Source organism: Manihot esculenta, chromosome 6 (assembly GCF_001659605.2).
Source record: "Manihot esculenta cultivar AM560-2 chromosome 6, M.esculenta_v8, whole genome shotgun sequence".
Classification (NCBI taxonomy): domain Eukaryota; kingdom Viridiplantae; phylum Streptophyta; class Magnoliopsida; order Malpighiales; family Euphorbiaceae; genus Manihot; species Manihot esculenta.
Genome location: NC_035166.2, coordinates 29,389,988 through 29,417,277, shown reverse-complemented (window position 1 = coordinate 29,417,277; position 27,290 = coordinate 29,389,988). Strand labels below are relative to the sequence as shown.

The 27,290-nt window shown below is 36.0% G+C and overlaps 4 protein-coding genes across 9 annotated transcripts; 3 read left to right on the top strand and 1 right to left on the bottom strand.

The window, feature by feature from the left end:
- Positions 1 to 5,059: 5,059 nt before the first annotated feature.
- LOC110617978 lies at positions 5,060 to 6,069 on the bottom strand. The gene is made up of 3 exons (XM_021760969.1): positions 5,824 to 6,069; positions 5,625 to 5,729; positions 5,060 to 5,539 (listed from the first exon to the last, which is right to left on the bottom strand). Exons 1-3 carry the CDS (start codon positions 6,067 to 6,069, stop codon positions 5,060 to 5,062), a joined length of 831 nt encoding a protein of 276 aa, XP_021616661.1.
- Positions 6,070 to 11,497: 5,428 nt separating this feature from the next.
- On the top strand, positions 11,498 to 14,152 carry LOC110617977 (the record flags this gene model as incomplete). The annotated part of the gene is made up of 2 exons (XM_043957808.1): positions 11,498 to 11,904; positions 12,668 to 14,152. Coding segments are annotated over 2 exons (480 nt in total), but the record flags the coding sequence as incomplete, so codon positions are not given.
- A 1,663-nt stretch (positions 14,153 to 15,815) lies between these two features.
- LOC110616963 lies at positions 15,816 to 21,492 on the top strand. 6 transcript variants are annotated; one of them, XM_043957869.1, is made up of 8 exons: positions 15,831 to 17,697; positions 17,839 to 17,941; positions 18,310 to 18,987; positions 19,191 to 19,258; positions 19,597 to 19,664; positions 20,355 to 20,712; positions 21,008 to 21,081; positions 21,174 to 21,492. In XM_043957869.1, exons 3-8 carry the CDS (start codon positions 18,688 to 18,690, stop codon positions 21,203 to 21,205), a joined length of 900 nt encoding a protein of 299 aa, XP_043813804.1. In that variant the 5' UTR covers positions 15,831 to 17,697; positions 17,839 to 17,941; positions 18,310 to 18,687; the 3' UTR covers positions 21,206 to 21,492. The 6 variants fall into 6 exon arrangements, with proteins under 6 accessions (XP_043813805.1, XP_043813804.1, XP_043813803.1 ...); XM_043957868.1 differs by having other exon boundaries at positions 17,839 to 18,987; XM_043957866.1 differs by having other exon boundaries at positions 17,803 to 18,987.
- A 512-nt stretch (positions 21,493 to 22,004) lies between these two features.
- LOC110617792 (G-type lectin S-receptor-like serine/threonine-protein kinase LECRK3) lies at positions 22,005 to 25,029 on the top strand. Its single transcript, XM_021760788.2, has one exon. The coding sequence runs from the start codon at positions 22,434 to 22,436 to the stop codon at positions 24,846 to 24,848; it is 2,415 nt and encodes an 804-aa protein (XP_021616480.1). The 5' UTR covers positions 22,005 to 22,433; the 3' UTR covers positions 24,849 to 25,029.
- Positions 25,030 to 27,290: the final 2,261 nt, after the last annotated feature.

Here is a 27,290-nt window from a genome sequence, read left to right as displayed (position 1 = left end):
TAACAGATCTCGAAAATAGACCGTCGGCATCACAAAACCAATTAGAAAGATGAAGCCTCAATGAGGTAGATGATCAGTCTCGAAAATAAGACTGTCGATACCACAAAATCGGTTGAAGAGATGAAGACCCTAATGAGGTGGGTGACCGGTCTCGGAAATAGATCAACGGCACCAACATACCGATTGGAAAGGTGAAGTCCTCAATGAGGTAGGTGACCTATCTCGAAAATAAGACCGGCATCACCACAAAACCAGTTAAGAAGATGAAGACCTCAATGAGGTGGGTGACTGGTCTCGAAAATAGACCACCAGCACCATAAAACCTTTTGAAAAGATGAAACTTCAACGAGATAGGTGACCGGTCTAAGAAATAAGATCGCCGGCACCACAAAATCGATTGAGGAGATAAAGACCCCAATGAGGTGGGTGACCAATCTCGAAAATAGACCGCCTGCACCACAAAACCAGCTGGGAAAATGAAACCCTCAATGAGGTAGGTAATCGGTCTCGGAAATGAGACTGTCGGCACCACAAAATGGATTGAGGAGATGAAGACCCTAATGAGCTGGGTGACCGGTCTCGAAAATAAACCGCTGGCACTACAAAACCAGTTGGAAAGATGAAACCCTCAATGAGGAAGGTAACTAGTCTCGAAAATAAGACTGATGGCACTATAAAACCGATTGAGGAGATGAAGACCCCAATAAGGTGGGTGACAAGTCTCAAAAATAGACCGCCAGCACCACAAAACCGGTTGGGAAGATGAAGCCTTCAATGAGGTAGGTGACCGATCTCAAAAATAAGACCGCCAAAACCACAAAACCATTTGAGGAGATGAAGACCCCAATGAGATGGGTGACTAGTCTCGGAAATGGATCACTGGCACCATAAAATTGGTTGGAAAGACGAAGCTCTCAATGAGGTAGGTGACCGTTCTAGAAAATAAGACTATCGGCACCACAAAACCGATTGAGGAGATGAAGACTCTAATGAGATGGATGACCGATCTTGAAAATGGACCGCCGACACCACAAAACTGGTTGAGAAGACGAATCCCTCAATGAGGTAGGTGACCGATCTCTAAAATAAGACCGTCGACACCACAAAACTAGTTGAAGAGATGAAGACCCTAATGAGGTGGGTGACAGGTATCGGAAATGGACCACCAGCACCACGAAACTGATTGGGAAGACAAAGCCCTCAATGAGGTAAGTGACCAGTCTCGAAAATAAGACCGTCAATACCACAAAACCGATTGAAGAAAATAAGACCATGCTGAAGGCCCACACTAGTGAGGCTATATGCCAAAGGAAATGAAACAGAGGCACAATGCTGACCTCAAGAAAAGATCTCGGCATCTACAAGGTCCAGACAAAAATAAAGCTAAGGCATGGTGCCAACCTCAAAAAAGAGCTCGCCACTCCTAAAGCCTAAAAGAAAATAAAGAAAGCCTAGTCCCAACCTCACAAAAGAGCTCGGCTCACAGGCAAACAAGGATAAAAGTCTGGTTTTCGACCTCACAAAAGAGTTTCGGCTCATAGGCAAACAAGGCTAAAAGCCTAGTTTTGACCTCATGAAAGAGCTCGGCTCACAGAAAAATGAGGCTAAGGCTAGGTTCCGACCTCATGAAAGAGCCTAGCAAAGAGCCAAAATGTTCGGAAGACACTTGAGAGCAAATGGCCTGGAAAGTTCTTAAGGGCAGAGAGCCCAGAAGATAACAAAGCAAAAGCGCTCGGATAACGAGTCAGAGTTAAAGAGCTTGGAAGGACAAAAAACTAAACAGCTCAGACGAAGACTCAAGCTAAAAGCCCACAAGAAAACATACGATCAAAAGTGCTCGGACTATGGTCCAGGGCTAGAAAAGCTCAAAACGCGACAAAAGCAAGAAGAGCTCGAACAGAAAAATTAAGGCTAGGAGCACGGAATACTCAAAAAAGTAGAAATACTCACAAGTGGACTAAGAGCAAAAAAGCCCGGAAGCGTACTCAGGGCTGAGTATCCAAAAGACGCAAAAGAGCAAAAGGCTCAAAGAAAAGAGTCAGGGTTAAGAGCCCGAAAGAGCAAAAGGGTTCAGATAAAGAACGCAAAGAGCAAGGAACTTGGAATGAAAACGCAAAGAGCAAGGAACTCGGAATGAAGAATCAGGGCTTTGAGCCCAAAAATGCTTAAGGGCAGATAGCCTGGAGGAGCAAAAATGCTCGGAATAAACTTGAGGGCAAATAGCCCGAAAAGCAAATAAGGGCGAAAATAGCCCAGAAAGCACTTGAGGGCAAAAATATCCAAAAGTTACAAAGAGTCAAAGAGCCAAAGAGCTCAAAAGAAAGAATTAGTGCTAAAAAGCCCATTGTCAGGCAAAAACTCAAGGCTAAAGAGCTCGGAAAAGAGCTAAAATGCTAGTAAAAATAGTTAGAACTAAAGAGTTCGAAATGATATAGAAAACCAAAGAGCACGGACAAACCAAAAATAGTTAGAACTAAAGAGTTCAGGGCTAAAGAGCTCAGCAAAGAGCCAAACTGTTCGTGAAACCAATCAGCTGAAATGCTTACTAAAAGACCCAGGGCTTAAAGTCTGAAAGACGCCTCAGAGTAAAATGCTCAGAAGAAGTCCCAATAAGGCAAACTACTAAGGCCAGATCGAAAGGGCAGACCACCAAAGCTGGATTTTTCAAAAGGAGAACCACTGATGTCAAATCGTCTGTAGAAGACTACCAAAGGTCAGATCTCCCAAAGGGAAAATTGTCAATGTAAAACTTCGAATAAAGAGACCTCCAGAAGTAGGGATGAAATTCACTCCCATATTTCGACCTATGATAAGTCGATCAATTCAACTGATCGTATTTCATAAGCGTCAACCAAATAAACAGGTGGCGTCGAATTAATAGGACGGGTTCTCTTCTCCGACGGTCATAAATAACCATCAGAGAAGTGAAAGGGCAACTGATAACGTATAAAAAATAGGACCTCCAAGATAGTGACATGTGCACATGTGAATCAAAAACCTTTTCATTTGGCTTATCGGGTAGTAAGAAACCTGATTTATTAAGTATAAAAAATTAGACCAGCAACACTCCCGAATTTACCAAAATCTGAAACGGACAGATTGACCTCTTTAAAGACTAGAGAGAACGGGTTGACCTCCTCAAAAGCCTACAACGAGACTTTGAATGCCGACGTGGCTGACATCAGTGACCGGAAGGAGCTCATTTCTATGTAGGTCGAATGAACTAGGCATGGCTTGATGAAGTCAGGGTAAGGATGCCGACCTCATATGAGCTGGTCATCTCCTTGGTACAACATAGGAATTATAAGTGCGCATGCAGGGGTACGAATCGGCCAACCCCGCATTTATTGTCCTGTAATCCATCATTAATGTCTGACACACCTGTACAAAAGTATCATGCCCCGTTAGAAGGGGACACTGTACTAGGGGCATCAACTCTATTTAAGGTATTTATACACTGAACTAACCCTGAAAAAAAGGATCTCCTTTTCGAGAAAGATGCTAGAACCACCATTCTTTTTCTCTTCTCTATTTTACTTTCTTTAACTCCACTAAGTTCTCACATCTAACTTGAGCATCGGAGGGTCTTCACCGGAAACTCTCCCGGTGAATCTTTGACTGTCTTCTTCCTTTTTTCAAAATCAAGTATAGAGAGATCCAACAGACCGATCACAAATCGATGATCAACCCAGCAAATAAGATTTCTGTCTAAGTGTCCTGATCTGAATGCCTCATCGGATGTCAGTCGATCAAGATTCAAGAATTGCATAATTATACTTTGTTCTCAAATTATCAATTATTTAGATAACGAAACTGTTACTACGCCGGTTACTATTAATTCCACAATTAAATCTTAATTAACACAAATTAAGTGAAATCTAAATAAAATAAAATAAAAGGCTGATTATAAACTCAATCCCCCAAATTAACACTTTTCTTCACTTCCATTTATTTTGATCAACATATACTTTATTGAAATGTAGGAAATTACAATTCCAAATCAGTAGAATACAACTTATAATACCCATAAGTAATACTGCTTATTATAATAGACAATAAAGCAGGTTGAAGTACAAAATTAAATTATGCAGGGTGCTTCAATTTGAGAAGGAGACATGTAACAAAAAGGATTGAATCATAATGGAAAGACCGAAGTAATACTCACTCAATTTTTATTTAGAAATAATGTGTTTATATATAAGTCTATCAATTATTTTAGAAAGATACATTTTATACTGTATAGTTATTTTTATAATATAAAATATGTGAGTTAGGAGAGATAAAAAATATTTATATTATTTTTATGTAGCTGATATAAAAATAAAAATAAATTTTATGAATTATTCGTTGGATCTATTATTTCATTTACACCATTTTATTTTCTATTAAGTATTATTACACTACAAGACTTTGCAAAATCACCAACGGAAATTTCCGTTGGTGAGCGTTGAAGATCCGTTAGTGGAACTTTTCACTAACGGATCTGTGACGGATTTATTTCGTCAGGAAAATCCTCGTTGGTAAATTATTCACTAACGAAAATTTGTATCCGTTAGTGACAGTGACGGATCACCAACGGAATTTGCTGTTGGTGTCAGTGACGGATCACCAACGGATTTTCCGTTGGTGTCAGTGACGGATCACCAACGGATTTTCCGTTGGTGTCAGTGACGGACCACCAACGGATTTTCCGTTGGTGTCAGTGACGGATCACCAACGGAAAATCAGTTGGTGACACTAACGGATTTTCGGTTACTAATCCATTAGTGAATAAAAATACACCAATTGCAAATTCTACGCTGTACCTATACCCCTACTACATTCATATACTGTACATTCATATATTCCCTGTACATTCAAATACATCCATCTGTACCTTGTACATTCATATACATCCATTTGTACATTCATATACATCTATTATCATACTGGACAATAATAATACTATAAAAGGACAAAACCAAATTGCTCATTAAAATATATTTAAAACGTAAAGAATTTGTACTACAATTATAATTTAGACTAAAAATTATCAACTGGTTATAACAAAATATACATACTAAACTAAACTAGCTAGCTCATCATCTGTGTCATCATCACTATCTGTATGATGATCAGCAATGATAGGCGCATCATCAGGCCGCTGCTGTGGGGACGGAGCTGGAGGTGCCCTAGGAGCAGATGGCTGAGTGTATGTCCCTATACCGTGTTGTGCCATCATCCTATGCATAAACGTCTGCAACTCGTCCAGCACTGTGGTAATTCGACCGTTCTCTGTCTCTAGCTGATATATTTTATTCTGCATCATGGTCATTGCTTCAACTGCAGGAGGATCCACTGGGGGTGCTGACGTGTATGAAGCAGAACAATGAGATGGGTCATGAAAATATGCTGAAGCCTGGGATCCTAACCCATAAATGCGACTCTTTTTCTGCCCGCCAACCGCTTCGTAGTACAACTGAGCCTCATTAATGGGCGTCGGCTCATTGCTTCCCTCCTGTTCCTGTGTTGCAGCCTCCTTCAGTTGGACATATTTATCCTGCATTACAAATTTAAAGTCACGTATAAGTAAAACAATTTAAGTAAATCACATTTGTTAACAACTACATTTAATATCAACTTACATGAATAACTTTTGACCTCACATCAATAAAATCCTCCGTCCCTTTTCTCTTATGTGTGGCCTCAAAAAGCTCATGAGGAAGTGGTTCCCTGTCTAGTCTTTCTCTCTGTTACCAATTATAAGAAGTGCAGCATTTATCATCCAATCCAAACAAAATATATTTAATATGATAAATATGAAATAAAAATTTTTACTAATACCATCCTCCGCTGGTGGGTATACTGTGAAACTGAACCGCAGGCGTGCCTAGAAATGCCAGATCCTGAACCTCCTGCCTCACTGCGCCTATTTGCAGAAAACTTGTCACACTTCTTTTTGTATTCAGAAGTGTTCCAAGTTTCCTGCCACTTACTCAAAACAGAATCTGGTGTAGCAAGATTCTTTGTTTTCCCTTTCCTAATTTCCCACATTAAGCCCCTATATCTGTCAGCTGCTTTTTTTTCCATGCAATTTTGACCAAGCTGTCAATTGCTTGGTCCCATATGAAGTATTTCTGCAAAAAGATTCAATTATATGAGTTGTTAGTACTTACTCAATTCATAATATATGTGAAAATACTTAAAGTCGTACACATCACCTTGAATTCCTGCCAATAAAACTCCTTGATGTCATGTGGTACTGTCTTCCAACAGTGCCCTTCCGCGACCAGTCTTTCTTTTATTATCAGAGTAATCCTGCGACTGCACATCTCCGACGGATGTAAACTACATGAAAAAACGTGACTTAGTATAGGTTAACAATGAAATTTATCGTAATTAAGAAATAATTAACTATTACTTGTTATTAATGAGTGAAATGGTCTGTCGGAATGGTTGTGTGCCGCCTACAGCAGTGGTCGATCCTGCTGATGCTGGTGCAGATGATGGAGCAGATGATGGAGTAAATGCTGATCCAGATCCTGTCCCTCTATCTGATGCAGTACCAGAAGTGGATGCAGGTTGAGGATAATGTAAATGTGATACCGCAGGTCGTGGAGCTGGAGTATGCCGGTGCAGACAATGACTGTGATGGTGAGGAGGTGGAAGGGGACGGGGAGGCAATGCATCGGTACATGGTGAAACTGGTGGACCTGGTCGATCCCTATGACATGGCTGTACACCAGATGCAAGTGGTACCCATATCTGAAGCTCTGTATCCCCAAGTCCCGTCGATGCCTGTGGTAACTGCGGCTCATGCTCTTGTCCGTCATCTGCATTCGCCTCCTCTTGGCTTGCACTAGAAGGTAGTCGAACTGGTCCTCTAGGCTGCTTAACCCGTCCACGTCCCCTCATCTGTGTACAAATAAAAAATAAACAATGCCAATATTAATATAATGTGTAGACATTAAATTAAAAACATACAAACGTAGTAAGTTACTCACTGAGAAGTGATGGAAATATACTACTATATAAAATATGCATTCTATATAAAATATGCATAATTGTATCATGTGTAGACATTACTGAATTTCAAAGTCAAATGTCAATGATAATCTGATAACCTCATTAATTTTGGAAACAACTATAAGAGAATTTGAACTTGCCTGATATCAATTGCAGTATCTTCCACTAGAGAGGGAGGTGCCGGGGCAGTAGAACTAGGTTGGTAAGGCTGTTAATGAGAAATTTGAGCAATCAGTACATATATTCAGCCATATATTGAGCAATCAAAAATTTAAAGTGTGCACCTGCTAGTGCACTTAGCAAGTGCACCAGCAGGTGCAATTTCAAGTGCACTTGCTGGTGCACTTGGCAAGTGCACCAGCAGGTGCAATTAACCTGCAGGTGCAATTTCAAATGTGCACCTGCTGGTGCACTTGGCAAGTGCACCAGCAGGTGCACACATTAAATTTCACCTGCTGGTGCACTTGGCAGGTGCACTTGAAATGTGCACCAGCAGATGCACACATTAAATTTCACCTGTTGGTGCACTTGCCAAGTGCACCAGCAGGTGCAATTTCAAGTGCACCTTGGCAAGTGCACATGCAGGTGCAATTCCAAGTGCGATTAGTGTAATCATGACAAATGGCTAATGCATATCTTTTAACATTTTGGGTGTCTAAAAAAGCAGAAGAAAGAATTACTATGAGCATATTCTAAAGTTGTAGTTGCCTTAAGGAATCAAATTCGATTCTGCAAAGATTAAGCACTATGAATTTCACTCCAACCACTTAATCAATTAACCATGAAATTAACTAACTATAACGACAAAAATGAATGTCCCAAAATAAAGAATAAAGTGATTCAGTTACTTTTTTTTAATATAATTACAAGCATTTTTTGTATCGATCAAGGATAAAATATTCTCAATAAATATTTACTCTATTTATAAAAATTGAATATTCGACTTTATCTGAGAAAGAAGACTACTGAACCACTCATCACAAGCTTATTACTTTGCAATTATTTAAGAACATGTCTTGAAAATTAAACCTAGCTGAACTCATCAAGATAATTTTATTTTTCCCTAATTTAACTGTCAAGAGCTTACCACTATGACAAACTAACTTAGTAGATAAACAACTGAAGAAAAAGAACAATCAACCAATGATTAGTTTTGGCTTAATTAGTGTTATTCAAGTCCTCTCCATGGCTGTGAGATTACTAGCTCAAACCCAATTAGAGTCTAATCAACTTCTTTCTTAAAAAGAAAATCGTCATGCATTTGCAGGATCTTTCTGTTGGGAATGAAAATCCCACATTCATATTGCAACATCAAATTGACTAGTTATTTTAGCGTGTAAAACAATTTCAATCATTTATATAAACCCATATAAAGCGAATACACAGATGTATTTTCCTAACATGAAATCTATGCTTGAAGGTAGTAAACATGCACATGCATGCTTCCTTCTTAGTTGGAGAAACAACACCACACATTCTTTTGCCCTAATTTACATATCCTCCCTGAAATAGAACTATCTGGTTTATTGAGAAAAAAAGAAGAAGAAGAAGAAGAAGAAGAAGAAGAGGAATAACAGTACCAGGTGAGAGCTGAACCGCAGGATTTCTCGTTAAAACCAAATAGCAGTACCCGTGGACACTGTCCGTGGAGAAGGGAAAGACTGGTGAGAGAGACGTACGGGCTCAACCGTGGACAGTGATGCCGAGAAGGGGCGCACTTGTCGGCTGTGGACGGCGGCGGACCGTTGATCGAGGCGGACGAAGGATGTCGGCGGCAGTGAACGAATGGGAGGTTGGACGCAAGCTCAGATTTCATAGTGAATTTGATTTGGCAAACACACGATTTAGGATTTCACTCGTGGATTGTATATTTGGTTCCACAATTCACTAACGGAATGCTTAGTCTGTTAGTGAAAAAACGAAATAAATAATAAATTCACTATTTTACCCACGGACTTCTAACGGGAAAAAATCCGTTAGTATTTTACTAACGGACCACTGACGGATGGTTTCATCCGTTAGTGGACAATATGATACAAATACTCCGTCGGTGAATCTATTAATTTTACTAACGGACTTCAATCCGTTGGTGAAGTCCGTTAGTGGTCTCCTCAATTTTTATAGTGTTAGACTCTTTAATATATAAAGAGATGGGAGTAGATATCAAAATTTCAAAAGTTTCGAAGCGGGGGAGACCTCCCCCCTCTTTCAGAAGACGGAAGAAAAGCCTCAAAGTGACAAAAATAAATGTTTTAGCAGTAAGAAGAATCAAATAGAAATGAGATATTTCAAAAAGAAAAGAAAAAAAAAGAAGGAAATGAGAGGAAGCTTCTCTCAAGAGAATTGATGTTATTATTCTTTTTGTTGTTGCCTCCAAGCAAAGCCTACAATTTTGAGACTAGAGATTAAAACTCAAGTTATGTTTTAATACATTTTAATTTCACTTGATTAGTGTTATAAAGCTTATTTAGCCTAATTGGAGATTAAAAAATACTGGTTTGACATTTACAGTTTTTTTTTCTTTGAATTTTACAGAATATCAATGGTGGATAATTTAACTGTTGTCTTATTTATATTAGAAAAATTATAAAAAAATTACATAATTTTATTAATTTTTTACTTTAAAATTTATAATTTATTTTAAAATGTACTTTAATTTTATTTTAAAATATTATATTATATTATCATAATATTAATAAATAACTATAATTTTTAAATTTTATATTAAAATATAATTTATATTACGGGATATTATTTTAATATAAAATTAAATTATAATTTTAAATATGAAATACTAATAAAATTACATATGATATTTTTTTTATTTTTTTAATAGTATTTTATAATATTTTAAAATTAATTATAGTTTTAAAAAGTTAAAAAGCTTTTAAGGTTGAGATTTTTTAAAATATTTTTTTAGGAATGAGTTAAAAGTTTTAAAGATCAAGTACACAAAAATGGTATATATATAAAAGCTCCGAAAATCACATTAAAATATTAGGTAATATGTGAAAATATTCTTATTTTCTGAAAAACATGAAAAGCATATTTTTAATAACTAAAATAATAACGATGAGGAAAGCTGATGAAAATTATATCCGCTCCATTTAACTTTATTTATTTTTTTAAAATTTTTATATGGTAATTAAATGACGTAATTAAATAATATAATTTATAATAAGATATTCATTTGATTAAATTATCATTTTATTTTACTTATTTATTTTGATTTTAATAAATTATTTATTCATTAATTTGTAGTATAAAAGAGATATAACTAAGAGATTGAGTGAGAGAATGTTCAGTAGGTGTAAGGATAAAATCGAAAAATTTAGCTAATACTTTTTAATCTTCTCAAAGAAATAATAAAATAATTTTAGATAAAACTATTTACATAAAGTTACAGATGAAAATACACAAAGGAAGGGTTAATTTTTTATGACTTCTTTTTCTATCCATTTTCACCCTCAGGATAATTTTTTTTTTCCATGGATTATGTATATATATATATTGGTATTTTGAAATTTAAAGAAAATAGGGTATTCAATAATTAAGTAAACTTGATCTTCGAAGAAGACTTCATTCTCCCTCTTATTCCATTTCTCTTACTTGCCAGTGACGCCTAACGGCTTTTCCACTACAGTGACGCCTAACGGCTTTTACACTACAATGACGCCTAACGGCTTTTCCACAATAGTAACGCCCATTCCTGTCAGATAGATCCGTACGTGCAGAAGTATCAGTTTTCTCACTTACGTCAGGAGGCTATTTAATTTTCTTCAGTGTGTATGCGAAAAAGGAATGCGGAAGGACTGAGTCGATTTATTTATCATCATGTCTGGTCCCTAGGCTCAAATGTGACCCGGTCCACTGAATATTTGGTAGTCCAAGTCTGGGCTGACGAACAAGTCTGCCTAAAGTCGTTCTAAATTTTGAATCTAATCTATTCTTACGGGTCCTGTCTCGATTCAGAAAAAGGTCAAAGGGTCAACAGTTATTATATATATATATATTTAAAATTTAGTAGTTCAATTTCTATATTTTAATTTTATTAAACTAAATATCTCCCGGTTTAATTATTCATCAATTTTTTTATTAATTATTAAATAAATAACTAAAATATCATTACATGTATAATATTTTTTTATTTTTTACATTATATCAAAATTAACACTTATATACATTGACTTTAAAAAAATAAATGAATTACTTCTTTGCTTTTACCTATCAAATTAGGAAAACAAATATGCTGTTTCAAATAGTAACGGATGGATATTTAATTTGATACAATTATAATATAAAAACAAAATTTTAAAAATAAAGAGGTAGATGTGTTAATTTTAATATGGCTTAGGGATGAATAAGTAATTTAGCATGTAGTTAATCACCCCTGCGTGTACCAAACCGTCGTCGTTATGGGTTCCGTTATCACTATTTTATTTTGTTAACACAAACCGGTTCACATCTTCAAATCAAACCGGACTTTTAAACAATCCCAAGACCCAACCATACTTTTCCCATTTATCTTCCTCTCGCCGCCCTCTTCTCTCCTCTTCCCGCCGTTGCAAGTTCCCTTTCTATCATTCATCTTACCTCAATTCTCAACTCTACCCTCTTCCCGAAACAACTCTTCCTCGCATGCGGCGTCAGCACTAGCCCTTCTAACGGCAGTGTTTCCGTGGACTCTTCTTGGCCGGAACCCACAGCCTCTGTTGACTCCCTCACGGATGATTTCAAGAATCAGAATTTGGGCCCCGATGCTAGTCTTAATGATAAAATCGATCATAGCATCAATAACAATTCTAATAAGGTTAAATTCATGCTTGAAGATCTGATTGGGACCATTCTTTTGTTAGAGAATTGCCTGGTGACACCGGAACCGATACTATTCCCCGTCAGGTATTAGTCTCTTGCTTCATTTCTTTGATTTCGTCGTTCTCTCTTTTTCTTGTTTTCGTTTTTAATTCCACTTTTATTTTTTTATAAACTATTTTTTATATCTATCACGCGATTTACACAGTGGATTTGAAATGTGTAAATTTGCAATATTCAATTTGAATGTAGTCAATTTAATCAGCGCCATGAAATGCTAGAAAAACGAGGAGAAATGCTAGCAATTTGATTTATTTATTAACGTTTGGTTAAATTATTAAAATATAGAAAAATCTATTTTCTCAGAATATGACTATTTATAAGCTAAGAAACAAAAGCTTGAAGGCATGCACCATCTTGGTAACCCAACAACTCGTGCTCTTTCTCTTGTGACAGCAGGGAAATATTGTCACTATCGACATGTTTTATGAGAATGTTGTCTGTATCTCAGTCATGATTAATATTTTTTCACACTTCATAGTATAGGTATTTTCTTTGCTCCAGTGCTCTACCATTTGATGCTTTGTTGAAACTGTTTGATATTGGAAGAATATCTATTTTTCACGCAAGGGAGATCTGAGGTTTCATAAACAGTCTTTTTCCTAATGTTTTGAACTTGACCGGATGTGGAAGTGATTATAACATATGGAAATGGACGCTAGAATATTGTGCTATGAGCTTATGAGTATCTTATTTATGAAAACATTCATTGATCTATGATTTTTAGATGACAAGTTTAAGACGCTTTCATGTGAATGCTGATTACAGGTTTTTATATGTGCATATTCAGTGGCAATCCAAAGGAAGAACCTGGTGCAATTGTTTGCAGAGTTGCACAGTCCTTTCTTTGTTTTGGTTCCTAACAACTACATGCTTCTAGAGGAAAAGAAGATCTTGATGTTGTTTGTGCTTAGATGACTATGCAATTAGACATCATTTTCCTCAAATCAAGAACATGAGCAGAAGTGAGAGCTTACCTTTTAGTACAGGCAACGAAGATCATTCAGTCGTGGATCCAACATCAAACAAGTATGTAGGTAAATCCGACCTTCTGTAGAACATGGCAAAGGTATCTCTAAGTAATATTTTACTGTGCATTGGGGTTGTAGATGGTAATGGTTGGCAGTTTGCATCAAATCATCTTCCTTGATTTCATTAAATGATTATTGTTCTACTCACTAAGGATGACGCTTTATGGGGATTTGCTCTCCCATTTCCTTTACATTTGTTTTCCCATCTATAAGGGTGACCTTTGCTTGCAGCTAATATAACACTTTGGAATGTTTTATTTTGACTTGTTAGCTTTATTTTAATAACCGACAGATTAAATTTTTATCCTGTTCCATCTTATGAATATCCTTTTGTCCAAGTAGTGTGGAAAGTATTGATTATCTTGTGCCTTTCCTGCTGTTTTATGTCATGGAATATTTCAGCTTGGATGGTGGAGGTTGCTGAACAAACTGCCTATTTGGTTGCTAGCTGGCAAGGGTTCGGTTTTACTCCTGGTGTGCTGAATACTTATAATATGAGTATATTGGGTCTTACAATTGATTATGGTCCCTTTGGCTGTTTGGATGCCTTTGATCCAAGTTACACTTCAAATACCACAGATCTTCCAGGTAGAAGGTACTGTTTTGCGAATCAGCCTGACATTGGCTTGTGGAATGTTGCATAGTTCACACTTCTCTGTCAGCTGCCCTCTTGATTGATGCTAAGGAGGCAAACTATGCTGTGGAAAGGTATTTGTAAACATTTTCTATCTGAAATCCATGCCTCCTTGCCAATATCTAGCGGAACAGCCTTCAGAGGAACTATCAACTCATCTTCAGGGATGTTTGGATCTGCTCTGATATTGGAAAGTAACCGGAAGAAATTTGTGCTATCGACTTTCTGTACAGCCTCAACTTATGGCTGAGGAGGTTCAACCTCCTCTACAGCGAAATTCGTGTGATTTTGGGGAAGTGAGGAGGTTGCTTAAATTAATAGAACGGTCATTCGATGAGCATCAGGGAATGGAAAAATATGCTCGCCTGCCACCAGCTTGAGCTTATTGACCAGGAGTCTGCATGCTTTCTGTTCGTCATAAGTTGCTTGCATCTATCACAAATATGGAAGTAGATTTTTTAAACTTGTATATAATTGTTGAATCAAGTTTTTATTGGGAGGCTGGACAATGAAATTGTTAAATTTGGAGGAAGCGTTGGGCATCTTAATCATGAATTCATTTTATAAAAATTTTCTATATTAAAATGACTAGCCAATTTAATATTGCAAATCAATCACTTGTATTCACCATTACTTCTTTACTTCCTCGTATGTATCACGTGAGATTCTCAACACTTTTCTCAAGTAAAACTATATATTTAATATTTTTTAATTATTTTTTAATAATCCTACATGAATTTAATTATATAATATTATGAATAGTTTTTTCTTTTAAATAAAATTATTGATTATATTAATAAAATTTTATCAAATAAAGAGAGATATCAATTTAAATCTCTGCATAGAATAATTTTAGAGTCTAACAAAAATTTACAATCACTCAAAATTAAATCTCTACATAGAATAATTTAACAAAAATGCTCCTAAATGTCTGTCTAAATCTATGCATAAGATAATTTGGCAAAAATACTCATTGTTCTTTCTCATTTCTCGAGTATAAATCATTAAAGTCTTTCGAATAAAGTCATGGAAGAGAACTTCAACGAGATAAAACTTGAATAAGATTTCAAGACTAACGTCGTCGTTGCGATTTCGGAAACCCATAATAATTAGTAAACCTCCATTGAACATTACCTTCCGAAACAACTGAATCAATAAAATTTAAAGAAAAGTCAACCATAAAAACAGACACATTACTCTTCCACATTAACAAAAAATCTCTTTTCAATTTTTGTCTATTAACTGAGGAACAACCATCAAAATATAAAAAATTATAAAAAAATTTTATATCTTGTATCTCCTTTCAAAGAAGCGGGAATCGATTGTACAATCAAGAGCTCTCATTCCCTATATTTTAAAAATAAATATTATTAAAAAATAAAAACATATTTTTTTTTACTCTAATTTCATAATAGATATCCATTCCAAAGGATGCAATAAATCTATAAAAATTGATTGGATTGTATAGAGAAACATTTCCACCATACAGAAATCATAAGTAATAATCAGAATATCTCTGAAGTTCTTAACAGGGACAATAAAAGAAAAGAAGAAATTAGATTTAAGAAGGAGGAAAAGACGATAATATCACATTATATTGTGATTTTATAATATTATGAACAGTTAAAATTTACTATTCGAATAAAAATTTAATATCATATTAAGTTTGAGTGTGTTGAGTATATTAATCATTAATTTATTTTATATAAATTTATATAAATAATTAAATTATTTTGTATATTAAAATAATTAACTAATTTAATATTATAAATTAATTATTTATTTTTATCTTTATATTTTATCTTTATTTTTTTATATGTTTACAACGTGAGATTTTTAATAGAAATATAGACGTGAGATTCTCAATGGAAATATTGAATATATTATTGAAACAATGTAAATTGGAATTTTCTTTTTCATAAATGGAAACCTGCTTGAGTTTGACAAAAAATTCACCAGTATTAATTTGTGCTGTGATTATAATTGATTCCTAGGAATAAACTATCCGTAATCATTCATTTGCACATATTTTTTTCCTATTAGAACTGCCCTTAACGATAGTTTTCAGAGTAGAAACAGTGATATACGAGTCTATGACAATCGAATAATATTATGACATGTGGAGGGAAAGAAAAGAAAATTCAAATGAAATAGGAAAAAAAACAAAATAAAAATCAATCCATCCTTTTTTTTTTTTTTTTTACTTTATTCAGTACACATGTCAAAAATAGTCGACACACCAACTAGCAAATCTTAGTTGGGATCACAGTGATTACATATAATCTCTCCTCCTCAAATGTGGAAGTGGCGTTTACTGTAAAATCTCTGCCCATAGTTTTGAATTCTTTTGCTGTTAACAAACAAAGTCTACCGAGAATGTAGGTGTTGTTAAGTAGCATCTAGTCCGACTTTACTGCTAACTATCTGACCCAAAATGCATCCACTTGCCACCTTCCTTGAGAAGATATCATCAATTCATCATTATGTCCCACATAACTCGTTTCATCTTCTTTCTTGGAAAGAAGAACCACGAGAATCAGTAGAATTTTAATTCTATTTTTCCTTGATTCTTATTCATACTGTTGTGTTGTCTCCAGTCTCCACCATGAGAGGGAGATCCATCCAGGATTCAGAAATCAACCAGGGAGACTGCTAGTACCTATCCCCTCAATATCATCAAACAAAGTCAATTTTGGAGCTATTAAAGATCCCCAGAATTATCCGGAGAGAAGTTTCAGGAAGGCACCAGCGAGCCTTTCAAACCCTACTTACAACAAGCGACATCATTAGCATTCTTGTAGAGATCTCAAAAGGAAAGATAAACTTATTCTCTCTCCAAAATTTTGCAGTTCTTTTATCCTCCTTAGCTTCACTGTTTAATGAGTAGAAGAATCTTTTTTTGTTTTTCCCTTTACATGCTATGACTCTGTAATTTATTCATTTATATTTTTCCCTAGTCCTCTCTGTGTTAGAGATAGATTCAGTTATTCCCAAAGATTCACCAGTTTCTTGTCACTTATTAGTGATTCCAAAACTATAACTATTTGGTTGTTTTACTCTTCATCTTTTGCTTTAGATTTAAATTTTTCAGAGAATTGAACTTTTCTCATATGCTTTTATTATTCTATGTGGCCTCATGCGAAGAGCAATGCCGGGATTGGATGGATGCTTTAAAGAAAAGAGGGTTATACTCATTAATTTCATTTTCTCCTGATATCTTGGCTCCATTTAGAAGGCTCTGTTTGGGATGGGAAAATAGGATGCAGGAACGCATATGGATAAAATGCAAGTTTGTGGCCTCTATCCCATTTTCCTCTACCCCTCAAACAAAGCCAAACTGTTGACATCTCCTTACTTTCTTATTTTTATAGACACACAATATGATGTTATCTTCTCCTCAGGTTAAATTAGATCGATTTATCACCATGTGTATGCCTATGCAGTAAGCACGCATGTTCTGCAATATATATATCTTATTAACTGCAATTTTTAAAGATCTTTGTTCCTTGAGATTGCACTTTATATGGCATACACAGTTATGTTAACCATGACTTCATATTGTATTCTCATAGTCTGACACCCTTGATGAATATATAATTTTATTTATGCAATTAGAATCCACTGATTGTTAAAGGTTTGAATCTATTCATGGTTCAATTAATTGCCCTGATTGTGAATTAATTGCAGTACACCTGAAGAATGTTTAAGGTTTGAAATTATTTGTGCTGCAAGATAGAATAGCATGTAGCTTTTTACTAAATCAGTGCCTTCCCTTTTTTCTTTGACTCTCTCCATCTGGATCTCCATTTTCTGCTCATCCAAAAGAAATTGGAAGAGAACCGTTTGAATATACCATTCTTTCTCGGCATTTCTAAATTTTACTTGGAATTACTACTTGTCCGTTTCTTTCAAACATCTGGTAGATCTGAAATGAGAGGAGTTACTCTCAACGAAGCACACACATTATGCCTGTAAGAATAAAAAATAAAAGTGAATGTGGTAGTTTCTTTGTATTCACTGTCACATCGCAATCGCCATTTGGACCTTTTACATAAAATAAGTTTTTTTTTTCTCTGTCTTATATGCGCTGTATAATCTCAAGATTGGAGGGTGTATCCAAGTTGAGTGAGATTGTTTCAGGATGATGTTGAGCATGTAAGTAGAAACTGCCAAAAAATTTTTGCTTTGCTATACCTTATATAGAGCATGAAAAGATAGTCTAATATTTCATGTAACACAAATGCTTTATTAATAATACAGAGCTATTCCAAATTGCCTGATGATCCATTATTGCAGAGCCAGCTGATCTGCTTTGTCATGCCAAGGCAGCTTTCTGCTGTTGTTTTTGGCCTTGGGGCTATGTCTTAGTTTTGTTGTAGAGCACCAAGAGTTCTTTTAGGTATGAGATTCCTTTTTATTACTTCTTCAATAATCCCTTTTTTGTGCTTTGATTCTCAGTAGTGAAGAAATTATATATGGAAAAATCTTGCAAATTCCATCACCCTGAGTTTACTTGCTAATCTTTTTGTGGTCTGTATGTAGAACAATATCATTTCAGGATATGTGCATTGTTTTTTATTTCTTTTATTTTCAAATTACTTGACAATTTATGGTGCATTTCCTATCTGAAAAACTAATTTCCTAACTCCATAAATAGTATCATACATCAGATTTTCATTTTTCTTTTAATTTCATGCATATCATTTGTTTTGCACATGATTAATTTGTTTCCAAACTTGAGTTAATAGAAAAAGAAACTTCCAAAAGGAATCTTGGTGGAGGGGAATACCAATTCACGCAGAAAAGAGGTGGTGCTCTAGTGAGCTTGAAGATGAGATCAATCTTTTTCAAGATTTTGACACGCGAATACATGTAATATCGTGCACACTGTCGTCTACCCTGGTTAATCCCTAACTGAAAGTGTCTTAGTGCTACACGTGCAACGAATGCAGCAGAACAGAGCTCCACGTAGCTGATGACCTGATGCCCTCCATGTAACGGACAGACTTGCACTCTCGTCTTCCATATTTTGCAAGGGCCAGTTAAGATAGCCTTTAGCAGTCACGGTGATAGCATCCCTTTCACAATCTTATCTTTGAGCAGTCATCTTGTTGTTTTTTGGTATAATTGCTCTCAGTTCTTGAGATGAGAATTCGAAACAGCCGGCTATCCTGTTCTATGCTACCTCTGCCACCTGAAGAAGCTCCAAGGAACACTCGTTTTTCTTCACGAGGTCCATGCTTTGATGATCGATTCTTGGTTGAAGAGGTGAATCGACACATTAAATGGTCATCCTGCCCGCTGAGGAGAACTTCAGACCTAGATGCTCGAGCAGCTCAATCGCATGATCAGTCGCAGATGGCACTAGCTGGTGAAGCAAAATCCTTAAATCATGTAGAACGGGAAATTGGAAGAGAGAACAATATGTTGGAGAGTCCTAGCCATGTGATTTATCCTTCATTTACCTCCTCTTCTTTAGCATTTAATCTACGTTTGAAAGCCCCTTTCGTCTCATCATTCTTTCTGTTGTCATCAATTTTTCTGTCTTGGGCTTAATAGTGCTCGATTGGATTTGATTTCAATCCACCACAATTTAGCATGTACAAAAGTATCTTACCATATCTTATATTTGATATATGATGCTTTAGGTGAACCAAAAAGTTGAAGAAACTGGCAACGGACGCAGAAAATCAAATTTGTCTAGGACCTCTAATAGGTAAACTTGTTCTATCTTTATCGACATTTTCTATTCCTGTCATATCATATCAGATTTTGAATAGACTAATTATTAATTTGGGAGGATATTCATATCTTCTAGTTATTTATCATTATTATGCCCTTAGCATCTTTGAATTTTCAATTTGGTTCATTTATGAATATATCATCCCTTGGTCAGTGTTTTGAATCTTTTGTTGTTGGTGAAAAGAAACTTAAGAAATAATTCTCATTTTCTTTTCTTTTTTCTCATGGAGGCTTACACTTTCATGACAAACTTGATCAACTGTTGGTCCATTAGTATGAAACATGTTTTTCCATTTTTTTCTGAAATAATAGGGAAGGAGATAGGCCCAGGTTTTCAACTCATATCGTCCTTGCACTGCGAGCTACTTCCATTCGACCAGGTAAACTACAACTTCCCTTGTAATAGGAGCACCATCAACTACTTGACACATACATATCCAACATGATTTATTCATTCAACGAATGCAGCTACATGACCACAATTGTTGGATGTATGAAGGCTTGTGGTGCCTGCATATATGTCATCCATGGGCATTTATGTCACAGGGTCAAAGAGCCAATGCTAATCTATCACATATTCTATAATTGTGTGAAGTAGAATTTCATAACATAACACCAAGAATTCTCTGCGATAAACTTTTGGATGCATATTCTAGCATTATGTATTGTTAAATTTCAGACAATCTTTAGGAGTTCTTAGGTTACTTTTATCCCTTTAACTGCAATTACTTTTGCCTTCATGAAGCCATAGAGCTGACCAACTAAACATATTTGTCCTTTGAAAAGCACAGGATAGAGAACTCTTTAGCTTTATGGATGTATGCAGATGTGCCATGAAGGTTGTTTCAACAAAAGTGATTTGAACAGGCTGCCCATCTTAGTGTCAGAAGGAGGAGGCTAGCTAGTTTGAAGCTTATTTTTATAATTCATTCTATATGCTGTTGAACTGCTTTTTGAATTTCTGTGAGCTTTTCACATGCAGCATTATTATTTTTCCTTTTCTCTTGCATTCCTTACAATATATTATTGAAAAGCTCACTGAAAACCTATGCTGAGGATTTATGAACCAGAAAGGGAATTGCCATTAAAGAAAAGAATTTATCGTTGGTCAAAAACTGAAAGAGTGGAGACAGGAAAGCGAGCAAAAGCTGCTGTTACACGGGGAAATGCGGATGCAACAACAATCCCTGAGCAAGAGGCAAAGATGGAGGTGAAGATGGACACAACATCAATGCATGATAACTTGGTAAATATAGAGACTGCATTAACGCTGGAGAAAGAGAATCCTAGTGAATGTGATGGTAACCAGAGGAGCAAGAGCATCAATTGTTTATTAAACCAGGAAGCATCCCTTCCTTCTCCAATCATTCATGTTCAGCAAGGACAAGAAAGTGGTGAAAATTTGTTCCTAGGGGGAACGTCTGATGAGTGAGTATCACTTGACCTATACTGTGTTGGCCATAAATGGAGTCCCTAAATAAATAAATACATATGGAGATAACAAAAATATCAGAACAATATAGACAATCTAATTGATTTCTGTGGGAAATTCTCTTCAGTCTAAATATTTGGAATATTTTTTCATTCAAATTCAATTAACTTTCTGATTGTTTCTTTTCTATTTATTTGTTTGGTTTTGGAAATGTTCTTTGTTTACACAAACATCATGAATGTTCTTTTTGTTCTTAAGTTGGCTATAGATAACAGTAACATAATTATGAAGGTGTGAGGGAACACAAAAACGGAGAAGGGGACGACCAAAGAAGGCAACAGGACGTCGCACAAAGGGAGCAGTAGGTAATTTGTATGCATATGTTTGCGTTTACCAGTTTCCTTGGATATCAGTGATCAATATTGGAAGTGTTTGTAAATTGAAATTTATTTTTCAGGGATGAGGAGAAACAAATATTTCCTGGATTAGAAATTCCCATAGCTGAGCAGTGTGAAGATGCGTGAGGTGGTTATGTGCTTTAATGTCACAAGAACCTGAATAATATGTTCTCCCCTTTTTTACTGTCTTTGGATGCACTGTCATTTCTTATGGTTATGGAATCCAATTTTCTCAGACAGAATAAAATATGGTATCCTAACCAGGGTGAGCAGTGCACTGCTAGATTACTCCTCTGCAGTAGAAGTTGAATAAAAGACAATAAATGAGTTTCCCTTGTTTCCTAATTTATGGTTTAATCTATATGGATTTTTCTTCTCTATCATGAATATGATTGGCATTTGCATGCGCAGAATATGTTATGACCTGCAACTACTTAGGAGGAAAGTGAATAATGCGTTTTGGCAAAAAAATAAATACTTTGTTAGAAGAAAGAATGGTGAAAAGAGGAAGCCTATGTGGTCTGAACATTGCTTATTATTGTAAGCAAGGTCAGGACTCCATCCCTCTTGAATCACATGTTTGCAAGTAGTCTCTTTGCATAGACTTCCATAATTCCATTCCTCTTGGAGAAAATGAAATCTAATTTTTACAATTCTCCAAGTCGAGGGTCAGGACTCAGGAGCCGTTTCAAAGAGACTACTTTGAAACATAAAAGTGATCCAAGGTGGAAGAAGCCTGCATGCACTTGCGTTTGCTTGAAGTTATAATTAGAAATCCTGAGCTTGATCCCGTTAAATTGGAGACGTATTAGTTTATGATGCATTCTACATTAGCAGAACCTTTCTGGCACTAAAAATTCTTCAAATTCTGGTTGTGGCATCGCATTTAGCAATTCAGGCGCCGTGCAAGGATTGGAAAGGACGGAGAAGCATTCATTCTGTCGACAGTCACTGCTCCGGGTGCAGGCTTGTATCAGACTGCGAGTCTCAGTTTTGATGGTGTTTTCACTCGAAATATCCAGAGGCAGCAGAACTTGGACGATTATTTGAATTTGACTATTTGGTGGAAAATTCTTTTAGTGGACGGAAAATTCTTTAAAAAAAAAAATCACAATGACTCCATCTGTTCATAATATTTTTTTAATAGAATGATCGAAAGAATGAAATAGAATATCTTCAACCACACATCTCGGGCCATGGCCCCCCACGAAGATGGAAACCTGCGGTTGACTTAGAACTTGACTTAAAACTCCGTATGGCTCCTGCTTAAAAAGCTTCTTTACTTTGATGGGCTAATCAGGACCAGATTGCTCTCGCTAATGGCTTTTGCTCTTCTTCCTCTTTCTTATTTCTTGCTCTTTCTGCTACCAAATTTTGCTCTTGCTCAAAACCGTGGTAATCTAACTGTGGGTGCTTCTCGCACTGCCTCTGATCAGAACTCCTCATGGCTTTCACCTTCTGGTGTTTTTGCCTTTGGTTTTTATCCACTGAACAAGAACAACAGCGTCGATCTCTTCTTGCTTGCTATTTGGTATGCAAATATACCAGAAAAAACCATAGTTTGGTATTCTAATGGAGATTATCCTGCACCCAAGAATTCAAAAGTCCAGCTTACCGATGGCGGGCTTGTCCTTACGGACCCACGAGGCGGAGAGCTATGGAGATCCCCCACCAGTGGCTCTGTTACTTCTGGTGCCATGACAGATGCTGGCAATTTTGTGATTCATGCTGGTGATTCTGTCGCTTGGGAAAGCTTTGAGCATCCTACTGATACAATATTACCTTCTCAAATCCTGGAGAGGGAAGGGGTGCTTTCTTCTCGATATTCAGATACCAATTTTTCCAGAGGAAGGTTTCAGCTGAAACTTCAAGAAGATGGTAATCTTGTCCTTGCTTCTGTAAACTTGCCCTCTAACCATACTAACGAACCTTATTATGAGAGCGGCACTGACGGTGATTCAAATTCCTCGAGTGCTGGTTTCCAACTGATCTTTAATTCATCAGCATACTTGTATATACTGAGAGCAAATGGCCAAAAATTCCCACTCAGTTCGGATCCACCACTAGGAAACTTCTATCACAGAGCAACTCTCAATTTTGATGGAGTTTTCACTCATTATTATCGCCCAATAACATCAACTGGCAACGAAAGGTGGACTCCAATTTGGACTCAACCTGGTAATATTTGCCAAGCAAGCAGGGTAAACGCTGGTAGTGGCGTCTGCGGGTTCAATAGTGTCTGCACACTGATCCAAGATCAGAGAGCGAACTGTGAATGTCCGAGTGGGTATTCTTTACTTGATCCAAATGATCAGCACGGCAATTGCAAACCAAACTACACGCAGACATGTGAAGAAAACGAGACGGGTCCGATGGAAGATTTATATGGCTTTGAAGTTCTCATGAATACAGATTGGCCAACATCTGATTATGCCCTCTTGCAGCCTTTTACTGAAGAAGGCTGTAGGCAATCTTGTTTACAAGATTGTATGTGCGCTGTTGCTATTTTCAGATCCGGCGATATGTGTTGGAAGAAGAAGCTGCCACTCTCTAATGGAAGGGTAGATCCTAATCTTAACGGCAAGGCACTTATCAAAGTTAGAAGAGGTGATGTCCCAAGAATTAAACCAGAAATCTTGGTGAAACAGGACAAAAACAGAGATGGTTTGATGGTAGCTGGAGCCGTACTTTTGAGTTGCTCCATTTTCGCAAACTTGTTATTGGTTGGTGCAATTTGTTTGGGTTGCTTCCTCATACACCAAAAGAAACACAAACGAGTTCCTCATCAGGATAATTTAGCAGAGACAAATTTGCGGTGTTTTGATTACGAAGAGCTCGTAGAAGCTACAGATGGATTCAAGGAAGAACTGGGAAGAGGAGCTTTTGGCATCGTATACAAAGGGGTGCTAAGTGTGGGGTCTAGCATCCCTGTGGCAGTGAAGAAGTTAGAAACTGTGGCAAGAGATGGTATGAAGGAATTCAGAACAGAGTTAAAGGTGATCGGTCAGACACATCATAAGAATCTGGTTCGACTGCTGGGATTCTGTGACGATGGAGAACATCAACTACTGGTATACGAGTTCCTGAGCAATGGAACTTTATCAAGCTTTCTCTTTGTAGGCGAGAGACCCAGTTGGAACAAAAGAGTCCAGATTGCTTTTGGAATTGCAAGAGGACTACTTTACTTGCATGAGGAATGTAGCACTCAGATTATCCACTGTGATATAAAGCCCCAGAATGTACTTCTGGATGACTGTTACAACGCAAGGATATGTGACTTCGGATTGGCAAAGCTTTTGTTGTTGGATCAGAGCGATACCCTAACTGCCATTAGAGGAACAAAAGGATACGTCGCCCCAGATTGGTTTAGGAACTTGCCCATCACAGTGAAAGTGGACGTCTACAGCTTTGGAGTCCTGCTGCTAGAGATCATTAGTTGCAGAAAAAGTGTGGAAGCGGATATCGACGGAACCAATACAGAGAAAGCAATTTTAACAGACTGGGCTTATGATTGTTATTGTGAAGGGAGTTTAGATGCCCTGGTTGGACATGACGCAGACGCCTTGGATTTGGATGAGAGAAGGAAGCTAGAGAGGTTTGTGATGGTTGGGCTCTGGTGCGTTCAAGAAGATCCATCGCTGCGACCCTTCATGAAGCAAGTTGTGCAGATGCTTGAAGGAGTCGTTGAAGTTCCCATTCCACCATGTCCTTGCCCATTTAGCATAACTTTTTGAAATGTCCCTTGATGCTTTAACCTCTGCCATCGTCTCTTGATAAGGTGAACGCTGTCCTTTTCGTTCTGAGATGATATGTTCTTGTAAGATAATTAAATATTTTCGTCCTTTTATTAGAAGTTAATTAGTTTCTTGTTGTATGCTATGTGTTTGTGGAAGTATAAAACTCTGGATTCTAGAATGGCAGATCCCATGGTAGATGTCTAGTTGAAAATTATTTGGTTTAAGTCTCTTAGTTTGATTATTCATTTAATTAGTTCATATTTATTTTTTTAGAACTTGGATTTTAGTTCACACACGGAAAATATGGAAATAATCCAATTTATGTAAAGTCTGATAAATTAAAATAATCTGATTAAATTATTTTAATTTTTTTAAATCCTATTTAACTAAACTGTTATTCAATTTAATTTGATTATCAGTATATTTTTTTCAACTCTTTAAAATTTTAAATTCAAATTTATTAACTCTGAAAAAATAATTGCTGATGGAATTTAATTTATTACAATGTGTTTTAATTCATGATAATAAATTGAGTCCAAATGGAAAATCAACAACTTCCTCTATTATAGTTGTTGGCCCCACATCCAAGACTTCTCTCACTTTCAAAACGGTTTACAACTACAGAGGATGTTTCCTCATAATTTTTTTTTATCAATACATATTCTAACGAGATTTAATGAGCTAAGATAAAATAAAACCGTTTTGATGAAACTAAATTAAAATAAGTCAAATTAAAAAATTGATAAAATCGAACTAAATATAAGCAATTAAATCGATTAAGTCGAAAAGGACACAGCTAAACTCAAATTGACTGAAACATCACTTGCACTGGAATCGACCTCTTCATTGTCGTACCAACATTTTCTTTTGCATACAATTATAGGGAGCATTAAAAATAAAAGAATAAGCGAAACACAATCAACAAACACATAGCCAAAGATTGACCACAAAAAAAAGAGAAAAATTACATGCAGTAAAAGACTAAACTCGATCAAACCGAAATAAGATCATTGAAGACGATCATTTAACCGATCAAACGAACAACTGGTTAACGACATACAAGAATTACTCGCTGAGCAGTACAGTCCCCAAATGCCACATCAATGCAAAGAATATTCTTTTCAAAAGCCAATTGGAATCCTCATCGAATCCAAATTCGTCAACAAATAATAGTTTTCTCACAATTAAACCATATAACCTACTCGACAAGAAAAGTAAATTGAAACTTAAAACGAAAACTCAAACCACCAAAGTACCAGCAAGAGAGGAACATGACATCGTGAATTCAAAAAGACTTAAATAAAATAAACTGCTGGAAGGTAAGGGACACCCTCCATAACCACATAAAAATTATCAAATCAAAACCTTACAGAAACTTCTTTAACAGTAGTGCGTATTCGCATGTCGTTTTTTTTCTCGCTTTTTTCGCATGTCGTTTTTTTTCTCGCTTTTTCTTTTTTCTTCGTTTCTTTCATTTTTTGGTAACTCTCATTCTTTCTCTAGTTTCGCGAAACATCGAGAGTATTTACGAATATGTTTTAGTATTTTTTAATAATTATAAGGAATATTAGTAGATGTTTTATTAGGTAAATCAATAAAAAAATTTTAAATTATTAAAAAAAATATTAAAATGTATAAATAAATCCAAATAAATTCTTTTATTTTTATTTAAGGGATAAATTCAATGAGCTCATAATTCTCTAAATTTTCAGCAACTCCTCGCTTTTATAGGGAAAGATTGATTACTTTTGTGAACATAGCCTATACTTATAATACGTTTTAGTATGCTATTTTTCTTTTGTTTTATACGGAGAAATTTACGGGTACTAGAATAACATCAACTCTAACAGGTATTGACCCACTTTAAAATGGGAGGTGGCATTTTCAATTGACGACTAAAATGTCTTGCAAAGAGAAAGATGTACATGGCCATGGGTCTCAATCGTGGATGACAACAAAGGCTAACAACTGGGGTTGGCCCAGCTGGAGTAATGGATTAAAAGCACAGGACCTTATACACATATATAGCCCACAGGAGATATGTAAATTTAGTCTCCATGTGTAAAAATTGATATCAAAATACTCTGTATACAATATATATTCAATCTAATTACAAATTACTCCAGGATTATTTACTCTGTATACAATATATATAATAGCTGAAATAAATAACAAGCTTTGATGACATTTTAGCAAAAGCGAACAAACTGGATACAGGACAGATATGGAGAGACTTGCCAGAAGTAACCCAGGCGAATACGTGTCCTCTCAGTCAAATGTCGCTTGTTTGGCTCACTGCAAGTAGAGAATTTTCCATCAAAAGTCAAACTTTTTTTTTTTTTTTTTTGAAATTGCCAAATTGGCATAAATAAATGAATAATGAGTTGTCATGCTAAAGACTTTGGATGAAGGAGATGTTTATTTGGACACATTTTGCTG